The sequence below is a fragment of the Phyllobates terribilis genome, unplaced genomic scaffold, assembly GCF_046119375.1.
Source record: "Phyllobates terribilis strain yellow unplaced genomic scaffold, ASM4611937v1 Scaffold_1__5_contigs__length_1240528914, whole genome shotgun sequence".
In the NCBI taxonomy this organism is placed as follows: Eukaryota; Metazoa; Chordata; class Amphibia; order Anura; family Dendrobatidae; genus Phyllobates; species Phyllobates terribilis.
Genome location: NW_027362761.1, coordinates 225,665,186 through 225,677,080, shown reverse-complemented (window position 1 = coordinate 225,677,080; position 11,895 = coordinate 225,665,186). Strand labels below are relative to the sequence as shown.

The 11,895-nt window shown below is 40.0% G+C and overlaps 1 protein-coding gene across 2 annotated transcripts in view; it reads left to right on the top strand.

Moving 5' to 3' along the window:
- Positions 1-379: 379 nt before the first annotated feature.
- Positions 380-11,895, top strand: part of SHC3 (SHC adaptor protein 3) — a 143,388-nt gene continuing 131,872 nt past the window's right edge. Inside the window, exons 1-2 of one of the 2 annotated variants that reach the window (XM_073671006.1) lie at positions 380-759; positions 1,546-2,179. In XM_073671006.1, the coding sequence (XP_073527107.1) occupies positions 1,640-2,179 (540 nt within the window). In that variant the 5' untranslated portion in view covers positions 380-759; positions 1,546-1,639. Of the gene's footprint in view, positions 760-1,240; positions 1,309-1,545; positions 2,180-11,895 lie in introns of those variants that run through there. The other variant, XM_073671005.1, reaches the window with a different exon arrangement.

Below are 11,895 nucleotides of genomic sequence, written 5' to 3'. Positions count from 1 at the left end.
ATACAAAGGGTTAAACCTCCAGTCTGCGCGGCGTACAGACCCTTTCACAGTAGAGGATCATCCAAGACTCTGTGGCTCAATATGTCAATGTAACATGCTGCGATAGGCATATTGGGCCGAATGCGCACGTTCATGAATGAAGCAGGTATATAGTTAAATAGACCTCTAAGAGATGGATTTGTATCCTGCGGCCGGCAGCGCTCAGATTTTATTCATCCTCGGCATCTGTTTCTTTGTCAATCTAAGGAGATGTAATTGTTTCTCAAAAAGCCGCTTAATTAGGTTAGATGTTGTCGTCTTAAGAATGCTGCCTGCGATCAAAATGGACTCTTCCACTATTTAGCAAGCCTTTGTTGAATGAGTCATCCAGGCTGTCTCTCATTGGATGCAACGGTTAGCACCCAAGGGATTGCCAGGCAGAGACTGCATGGCCCTGCTTCATTCACAGAATTATTGCCCTTTCATTCACATAAATAGGGTTTCATTCACATTTTGCAATTTTTATTTGCGCAGTATACAGAGAAGAGAAGCATTTGGGGGCTCGTAGATGGTTCATTGTGGTAGATAACTGCAGCAAGTGTCTAGAATGGGAGTCTTCACTGTTGGTGTGCTGCTAGAAAGAAGGATAAGATGACGGCTGGGAGAACACTGCGGCTGGTCGTGTCGTGAGCTTAATGAAAGGCTATTCTGCACTTCACTGGCAGCTCGCTCTTACATGAAATAGGACATTTCCATTATTCATCACTCCGGGGAGCAGAGGTGCTGACTTATTTCACATGTCAGGAATGAGACTAATGAAATATCTCTGTTTGAAAGTTTATTTAGCACTTTTACATTGTCTGTGCTGCAGCCTTACGTACAGTGTATTAATGCTGTAGTGGGAGATCACTTCTCTTTTATTTCTTATTATTTCTGGCCTATGGCTTACCATAAATTGTGTACTTTTTGCAGATATTAATGTCAGCATTTTTTAGATACAATATTAATAAAAAAAAAGATTGCATGTCTGGTGTACTTACACCTTAATTATCTATGTAGTCTTACACGGTATCGATGGCTATAGTGGTCTGCGGGGTGTGATGACTATATTATAGGTGACCCACTCTGGGTATTACAGGTGCACATCACCTTTGGAGGGTGAGTAAAAGTGATAGAACTTGAAGAAATGATCCTTTTGCGAAGTTGGGGAAGGAAATTTGAGAATTGATTGGTTCTAGTGTGCTGTAAGTGGGTGGATGTTTTTTGTGCTACAGGAAGTGATTTGCAGTGCTCACTGAGCCTTTTGTTGAAAAGGGTCTCCTCATTTGTGTGAGTCATGCTTATGCTGTGAGCGAGTTGGCAGCTCTAACCAGAAGTGGAATGTCATATAGAACTGTCTGCTCCTGCCTTCCTTCTCAACCTAAAGCTGCACGGACATAGAAACATTTTTTATTTCTTCTAGGGATAAAAAAAAAAAGTAGATTAACAATTAATGCTCTTTTTTTTTTTAATTATTTTTAGTATTTTATCATACGGTTGACTTGTTTATTGCATTTGGTTTTACAGGTGCCACCATGAACCTCCGGCAATGTTAACAAAGGTGTACCTTAGATTGGCATCGGATTTGCCACGACATATGAACAAAACTAGATAAAAGGGCATGCTTCAACGTACCAAGTATAACCGTTTCAAGAATGAATCTGTGACACCGGTCGATGATCTTTTGTACAACCTGTCCACGAACAGTAAAGCCTCTACAATCGCCGGTGACCCAGCTACGATTCCGTGCCTGGTTCCGACCACAGACTTGCAAAAGGACCAGGAAGATGGACCCACCTCTCTTTGTACATTTATTCACAAAGTGTCTCACATGAAACTCTCCAGCACGGGCAGCCTGTTGGGTATAAAGAACCTTTCCTCTGCAGTAAAGGAGCTCGCTGGTTCCAAGTTACAGGGTAGCTCTCCTGCTCTTAGTACAGCAGCAGGGGCTTCAGACAACACATGTAACCTTGTCTCTACCCATCCGTGTTCTCAGCAGGACGTGAGCAGGATGAGCACAGGGAAAAAAACACGATCGGAAGAAATGCATCTCGGAGGTGAAGATTGGAATCAAAGTAGCAGCTTCGTCAATAAGCCTTCTCGAGGATGGCTGCACTCGAATGAGAAGATTCAGGGACCTGGAGTGACGTACATTGTGAAGGTTGGTCTGCTGCTTTCTCCTTGTCTGATTTTCTCCCGTTAGGTTTGGTTTTGCCTTCATAAAACCATTTCATTCATATGGGTGTCTTATCGTTCCACCTATACGTAGTGATATTGTGTAAAATAATGGGACATTTATATATGATCGAATGGTACCATTGACCCATACAGGATTGTTAGAGTATTTCCGATTAATTTGTGTGCCGTAGTGAAGACGAAGCAGGTGAATTAATGAATGTAGTGGACGTCTTAGGCTAATTCATTTGCTGTTCATTAAGATCTCTGTGCCCGTAATTAAAGCGCAATCACACTGAAGTCATTATTTTGGCTATGTGTGTTTTTATTATCTTAAATCTTGTATACTTGACTCTACATCAGTGCGTGAAAAATGATTACAGACCACACGCAATGTTGAGATATGTTCCTTATTGACCGTGTCTCCATAATTGTATATATATTCTATATCTAATATCATACAAATATAATAATATATTACAAAGTGCCATTTCATGCATGCAAAATAGCAAGTAACTGTTGCATGAATGCTCTTTCACTGATAAAACGCTCCCAGTTTTCTGAATCTTGTGAACAGAACAGTTACCACCAAATTGCACAATATGGCAGTTCACACCTTTCCTTCCTCCCAGCACACAAAGGTAGAATATATGTGAATATATATGTGACATATATGTTACTACCCATGTGCCCAAGGCCAAGAGAGCACTGGAGCATCACACACACCAATTTTTCAACTTATTTTTAGATGTTTTTACCTTATTATCTAATTCTAGTTTTTCATTTCTTTATTGAATTCCAATGACGAGTCAATAACATTTGGATTACTATTTATCCCCCCAGCACTAGTGATTTCTTTTCAGTGACGATTCTTTTGTTTTTCCAAATCCGTACTTGTGGCTTAGTATCCTCGTTGCACCCACCTCCTGTGCATTCAGTATAATAATGTTCATCCTGGGCTTTTGTTGGCAATGGGCTTGTGTGCGCGCGAGATCGTAAAAAACAAATGTTCTAGCTGTAATTGGAGATATATATTATGTATTATAAATATTTGAGGCCACATACTGCAAACTTTTTTTTTTTAGTCTGGATTTAAAGGTAAATCCAGAATGAACATTGCTACCAATTCTGCATGTGTCGTGTGGGAGTTTTCATGCAGATTTTGTTGTGGATTTCACTTTTTGCAATGTATCTTTAGTGAAAATCTGCAACAAATCCGTCACAGAATTGGCATAGTGAGGATTAGAAAATCCACAGTTTGCTTGTTTTCTGCTACAATGGGTTTTCTTGAAAGAGTGGGGAAACTGCACTGAAAATCTGCAAAAATTTTGCAGCTGTGAATTCACCCAACGACTGGAATCACACATGCAGTTTTTGACGTAATTTATAAAGGGACTTTTACTTCTTGCTGAATCCATTTCTAGCTTTGGATAAAAAAAAAATTGCATCTCAAACAGCAGCAAATACGGCTGGTATTGTAAATGTTGTGCTCACATAAACTCTGTTACTTAATATTGCAATTCACACAATGTACAAATGCGGCCCCCAAGCCAAGATCTAGGAGATGGCAGTTGTTTGAAAATGCTATGGCTTTTTTTACATACATTACATGCACAGACTGTGTGCAAGCAGCTCGCAGCGGCGATGTAAGGCAAAAGTCTCTGAGATCCTAGCATGTGGACCTTATATAGGGTACACGATCAGCATCTACAATGCTGCAAATCCAGTTCACAGGTATACTTAACTGTTTTTTTTCTCAGATTGATATTGAGCTATGTATAGTACATTTTCTCAGGAACTTATTTCTTTTTGACATTAGTGCTATACTGTACCAGTATACAGCAGTGGCATTGTACATGAGCCATTTGCACAAAATGAAAACTACCACTTTTAAAAGAAAGTACGGTGTTATGACACATTTTAAAATACATACAGTACATCTTTGGCAAAGTGGATTTTCCAGGGTAGACATATAGCCTGAGCAGCCTATTCAGCTGCATTAAAGGCAGATTTTTGCTGTGCAATCTGAAGACAGCGGGAGATAGAGGCTGAAACACAGAATTCAGGGATGTCTCACTTGTCAAAATGTGTGCTGTTGTTTACGAACTGTGAAGGATTTATCACTAAGAGGTTAACATTGCTGGACTAGTCCGACCCCGCCCCCTCCTGTGATATGCAGCTCATTGTCTATAGACTTTGTACACAGAGTGAATGGTGTGGGCGGGGTTAGCTTTCTCAGCCCTGCTTCATTATAAATCTAAAAGCTCTGATTGTTTCAGAATGGCTGCACGCAGTAAACTAAGTGATACATCATTGGATTCATCTTCTCTTTACCTACATTATGCTGCTCTCAGATGAGGTAGTAAAAACCTGCTGACAGATTCCTTTCAAGGGCCCAGAGGTGCAGGTCTACTCTAACCCTAGAGTATCCTTCCCACTGCTCATGCTTTATATAGATTTCGGATAGATTATGCTGATACTGATGCAGGTCTGTATAATTGGATGTTCTGCTTTGTGATCGGCTGATAGCTGATTATGCAGTGTCTGTTTGCCTGAACAATATAGAGATGAGGGGTAAGCAACCTTATAACTGGCCCACCATGACTGTTTATGTGTCCTTCATCCTTCTGTATACAGTAGTTTCCATGTCAGAGGGAAGAATAGCAGCAGACTGCTCAGGAGCAGGGATGAGCAAGCACAAATACATCACTTTGTAACCAGATCTGGCTCCCCTGTACATCAGGAGACCAGGGTTCCTTCCCTGTTAGCACTCCAGATAGTCACATTGAGTAAGAGTGATGCTGCCTCTTTGTGCAATTTTCCCATTCTATTTGAAAGGAAATGTGAAATGCAGCCAGCTACTACAATGGCCATAATCTTCAATGGACAGAGTTACATGTATACAGGGTTTTTTCCTCCCTAGAGTATGGATTAGAGAAGAAGAGCACCCTCATTCTCCAGATACGTGGGAGTTTTGGTAGTGGAACCTGCATCTCCATATCATTTTGATATGCCATAAACATTTCAAAAGGTAATACCTCTTTAAGTTTTACTGCAGCCCTTGGAAGTCGTTCGGTGTAACAATGTGGCACTTACACCAGAAAAAGTTGTGTACCCCTGATCTTGATAAACATGTTGGGATATTACTATTAATTAATCCCGTCACTGCCTAAACCACTAGGCGTTTAACTATAAACCCCTTCAAAAAATGATTACATTTTAATAAGTTAACAGTTTTGACTTTATTACTTTTTTATCAACCAGAGTAGAGAGCTACAGCGAACCGTAGCACTGGAAATTTAAGCTCAGTGTACAGTGGTCAAAGATGTCCCACTTTTTGTTCTTAGCCAGGGGCCCTAAATACAGAGTTGTCTGTATTTTCCCTTTGAATTATGTCTTTGTAATGAGCCACTTGGTCATCCTTGACCAAACATTTAAAGAGTAACCATAGTTTTCATTTTTATTTCATAAATTAATAGTACATGTGAAAATAAACACATTTGTATTATATCTTATCAGAGAAATTTGCTTCTTTCTCTTGACAGAATTGATCAGTCATTATCAAAATCGTCAGTTCTGAGGTAAAATCTGTATTCAGTGAAGACAAACTTTTCCATTACTGAGATAGGAGATGGCAGCTGCTACTAAGATTCTATGTAGATAGGAGGGAGGAGCTAGAGACAGAGCTCCTTCCTCCTCCACCTTTTACCTATATAGAATCTCATCAGTAGCAGCTGCCATCTACTATCTCAGTAATGTAAATTTTGTCTTCACTGAATACAGATTTAACCTCAGAATTGAGAATTTTGATAATGACTGATCAATTCTGTCAGAGAAAGAAGCAGATTTTCCTGATAAGATATAATACAAAGTTTCTTATTTTCATGTGTACTATTGATTTATGAAAGGCATTTAACAGTCCTTATATAAATCACAGACCATTATAAGAACCAATGAAGTGGTGGTTTATTTATTTTGCTCACTACTTAGGCTATGTGCCCACGATGCAGAAATGCTCCGGATTTTTTCCGGAGCATTTCTCCGGAATTCTGAGGATTGTACATGCGTTTTCCTGCCAGGGACATGCGGATGTGAAGCGTTCTTCACATGCATTTCCGCATGCGGGTTGTCAAGCGCTTTCCAAGCGATTTTAGCATCACTTGGAAAGTGCTTGATAACTTGGTCACACTATATAAAACCATGCAAATGGCATGGATTTATATACTGTGACCTTAAAGAATGGTAAAAAAATAAAAAAATAAATCTATACTTACCTTCCGATGTTATCAGTTATTTTGACTGGAGTTAGTTCCACTGGCAATTGTGCCACTATCTGTTAGTACCAGTATTTTTACAATTTTAGAAAGAAATAGTGCCCAATGCTTTTGCTATCTACACTCTGATATCCACTTCCTAAAAAGACATAAATAAGTTAATACATAATTTTCAGGCCTATTTTATCTCCACACTACACTTGATACAGCTGTTGATTTTATATGACATAACATTGAAACTTTTATATTCAGGTAGTATATGGAAAATATTTGAGATATTGAACATCACTTTGCCACAAAATACATATGTACGTTCTTCTGTGGCAAATGAGAACTATGTGGAGCAGGGGTGCGCAATTAATTTTCCCGAGGGGCCACATGAGACACCGTGACTGTTTTGGAGGACCGAACCAATAGGCTGAAATTAATTCTGCTCAATATTAATATTAACATATGAATTATATATATTATTTTATATTATTAACTGTTTCATTTAATATTGAGCAGAATTAAGTATGCTGATATCTCCCTATATACAGTTTGAACCCAAATACAGCACCTTATGAATATCGTTTGAGCCCTCCACAGCCCCTTATATTCTGTAAAAGCCCCCACACAGCCTCCATATATACAGCATGAGCCCTACACAGCCTCCCTATATACAGCATGAGCTCCACACATCCTCCTCATATGCAGACTGAGCCCCACACAGCCTCCCATGTTCAGCATGGAGAGCCCCACAGCCTCCTCATGTCCACCAGTAGAACCCACAGCCTCTCCATGTCCAGGATGAGAGTCTCATAGCCTCCCTATGTCCAGGATGAGAGCCCCATAGCCTCCCCATATACAGCATGAGCTCCACACAGCCTCCCTATATACAGCATTAGCCCAACACAGCCTCCCTATATACAGCATTAGCCCCACACATCCTCCTCATATGCAGAATGAGCCCCACACAGCCTCCCATGTTCAGCATGGAGAGCCCCACAGCCTCCTCATGTCCACCAGTAGAACCCCACAGCCTCTCCATGTCCAGGATGAGAGCCTCATAGCCTCTCTATGTCCAGGATGAGAGCCCCATAGCCTCCCCATGTCCAGCATGAGACCCACATAGCCAACTCATGTCCTGCCAAACATTCCATAAACATGAAAAAAAAGAACGCCACATACTCACCTCGGTCCCATTCCCCCGGCGCTCTGCTCATGTATCCGGTGCGGTGACTCTCTCTGCAGTGCACAGCTGACGCGATGAAATGACGTCATTGCATCAGCTGTTTCAAATGCTGATTAAAGGAGGGAGAGGCCGGAGGCCCTTCCTCCACCAATGAAGTTAGCGTGGATGGAGACAGCAGAGCAAGCGGTGACAGCAAGGGCCACTGTTTTACAGCCCATCAGCTGTCTCGGTCTGTGGGTCGGACTGGAACAGCCAGAGGCCCAGATGTTGCCCGCTGGCAACACTTTGCCCAGGTCTGATGTGGAGTAGTATATAATAATCCTCAACATTGAAATTGCAACACCAAGATGGAAAAGTTGCAGACTTATGGAAGTTACTGAACTGACAGACATGTTAATGATATGCAAATGACACAAAATTGAAACAAAATAAATACATTTTTATTCAGTATTGAGTTTGAGCTCCACTTTCAGAAATACCAGCACTTAAACGCCTTGGCTGCTATCAATGAAGTTATTAATGTTCTGCCATGCTGAATGGGCACACAAATTATCAAGATCCACTGTTGAAAGCTCCTTTTGCAATTGCCAACCAGTAACATCCCAGATGTGCTCGATGGGAGACAAGTATGGAGACTCTGCATGCCATGGTAGCATGTTTAGGTCACACAAGCTGCTTATATGCCTGCCATTGTCACGTTGAAAAACAGCTCCTGGGACACTTTGGAAATTTCCATAATTCCATGACTTTTCCTTCTTGGTGCTGCAATTTCAATTTTGAGGAGTGTAAATACACTGTAATTCTGTTTTTTTTTCTGTATATTGATTTCCATCATGCTAAATGACGTGATAAGTATAATTTCCTGTATCTGGCCTGATAAAGGTAGAAACATTCACGGGACTTAGTTAAGTCCAGAAATATTTGGACAGTGACAGAATCTTCGTGATTTGGGCTCTACATGCCACTATTTTTGATTTAAAATGAAACAACTGAGATGCAATTGAAGTGGAGACTTTCAGGTTTAACTAAAAGGGTTGAACAAAAATATCCTGTAAAAGAGGAGTTGCAACCATTTTTCTACAAAGCATCCTCATTTCAGAGGCTCAAAAGTAATTGGACAAATTAACTTTACCATAAATAAATGTTAATTTTTAATACTTTGTAGAGAATCCTTTGCAGGCAATGACTGCCTGAATTATGGAAGCCATGGATGTCACCAAACGCTGGGTTTCCTCTTCTGCGATGCTTTGCCAGACCTTTACTGCAGCTGACTTTAGTTGTTGCTTGTTTGTGGGTCTTTCTGCCTGAAGATTCGTCTTAAGCATGTGAAATGCATGCTCGATGCGGTTGAGATCTGGTGATTGACTCATCCATTGCAGAATATTCAATTTCTTTGCTTTAAAAAACTCCTGGGTTACTATGTTTTGGGTCATTGTCCACGTGAAGCGCCGTCCAATCAACCTTGCAGCATTTGGTTAAATCTGAGCAGAAAGTATAGCCCTGTCCACTTCAGAATTCATCTGGCTGCTTCTGTCTTCAGTCACATCATAAATAAACACTATTGACCCAGTGCCATTGGAAGACATTCATGCCCATCCCATCACACTGCCTCCTCCGTGTTTTACAAAGGATATAGTGTGCTTTAGATCATGAGCCGTTCCAAGCATCCATATTTTCTTCTTCCCGTAATTATGGTACGGGTTGAACTTAGTTTCATCTGTCCAAAGAATGCTTTTCCAGAACTGGACTGGTTTCTTTAGATGTTTTTTTGGCAAAGTCTAATCTGGCCTTTTTATTTTAAGGCTGATTAATGGTTTGCACTTTGTATTGAACCCTCAGTATTTGCTCTTCCCTTTATAGTAGACTTAAATACTGAAACACCTACTTCCTAGAGAGTGTTCTTCACTTGGGTGGATGTTGTGAAGGGGTTTTTCTTCACCATGGAAAGGATTCTGCAATCCTCCACCACTGTTGTCTTCCAAGGACGTCCAGGCCTTTTTGAGTTCCAAAGCTCATCAGTGCACTCCTTTTTTTGAAGGCTGGCTAAAACTATTGACTTGGCCACTCCTACCATTTCTGATAACTCTCTGATGAACTTCTTATTTTTGTCAGCCTAATGATGGTCTGTCTCTCTTTGACTGCATGCTGTAGGTTCACAGCAACAGCTTCCAAATGCAAATGCCACACATGGAATTAGCTCCAGACCTTTTACCTGCTTAATTGATGATGGATTAACAGATTAACAAGGGAATAGTCCATGCAGCCCATTAAAGAGCTTTTGAGATAATTCTTTAATTACTTTTGGTCCCTTTATAAAGAGGCAGTTGCATATTAAACACCTGTAATTCCTAAATCATTACTCCAATTAGAACATGAAAACTCCTTCAAATTGAAACCGGGAGTCTGCACTTAAAGCCCATGTTGATTATATACAGTTGAAAGCAGAAATTTACATACACTATATAAAAAGACACATATGCATGTTTTTCTCAATATCTGACATGAAATCAGAATAAACCTTTCACGTTTTAGGTCAATTAGGATTACCATAATTTTTAATATTTGCCAAATGCCAGAATAATGAGAGAGAGAGAGTTTTAAGGCATTTTTATTACTTACTGCACTACATACATTTCATTAGTATTTGGTACCATTGCCCTTAAACTGAATGACTTGGGTGAAACGGTTGAGATATCCTTTCACAAGCTTCTCACAATAGTTGGTCTGAATTTGGGCCCGTTCCTCCCGTCAAAACTCGTGTAACTGATCCAGGTTCGTAGGTTGCCTTGCTCTCACCTGTCTTTTCAGCTTTGTCCATACATTTTCAATAGGATTGAGATCAGGGCTTTGTGATGGCCACTCCAAAACATTGACTTTGTTATCCTTAAGCCACTTTGTTACCATTTTGGCAGTTTGCTTCGGGTCATTGTCCATTTGGAAGACCTTTCCGCCCAAACTTTAACTTCCTGGCTGATTTCTTGAGATGTTGCTTCAGTATTGCCACATAATCTTCTTTTCTCATGATGCCATCTATTTTGTAAAGTGCACAAGTCCCTCCTGCAGCAAAACAACCCCAAAACATGATGCTGGCACCCCCGTGTTTCACAGTTGGGATGGTGTTCTTAGGCTTCCAAGTTTCTCCCTTTTTCCACCAAATGTAACGATGGTCATTATACCAAAAAAGTTAAATTTTAGTTTCATCAGACCACAGGACATGTCTCCAAAAATTAAGGTCTCTGTTCCTGTGTGCATTTGCAAACATTAATCTGGCTTTTTTATGCTTCTTTTGGAGTAATGGCTTCTTCTTGGAAGAGTGGCCTTTCAGCCCATGTTGATACAGTACTCGTTTCACTGTGGTTATTGACGTAATCTTACCAGCTTCCGCCATCATCTTTACAAGGTATTTTGTTTTTATCCTTGAGTTGATATGCACATGTTGGACCAAAGCATGTTCATCTCTGAGACACAGAACCCATCTCCTTCCTGAGCAGTATGATGCCTGGACATTCCCATCTTGTTTGTACTTGCGTATAATTGTTTGTACAGGAGAACGAGGCACCTTCAAGTATCTAGAAATTGTACCTAAGGATGAGCCAGACTTGTGCAAGTCCACAATTCTCTTCCTAATATCTTGGCTGATTTCTTTAGACTTTCCCATGATGCTGCACAAAGAAGCAGTGTGTTTCAGGTGTGAAATAAAATACACCCACAGGTGTGTCTCTAATTAACTCAGATGTTGCTAAAAAACCTATCAGAAGCTTCTAAACACATGACATCATCATATAGGTAGTCCAGAATTGTTTAAAGGCATAGTAATCTTAGTGTGTGTAAACTTTTGACTTTGCAGTAAGTAATAAAAATCCATTAAAACATTCTCTCTCTCATTATTCTAACATTTGAAAAATATTAAAAATCCTAACTGACCTGTGCCGGGAAAGGTTTATTCTGATTTCATGTCAGATGTTGACAAAAACATGCAGATGTGTCTTTTTATATAGTGAATGTAAACTTCTGGTTTCAACTGTAACTGTATCTTGAATACCTTTTGGTAAACAGCTAAAATGTCAAAACTTGTGTCTTTGTCCAAATGTTTTTGGACCTAATTGTATATGACAGCATTTCATTCTCATTCACTATAAAAAATAAATAAATCCCCAAGTGCAGATCCTAGCCCTTGCTGATCTAATAGTTGTATCCTGCAGCTCCCTAAAATTGAAAATGTTATGGCTCTTCGAAAATGGTGACACAACAATT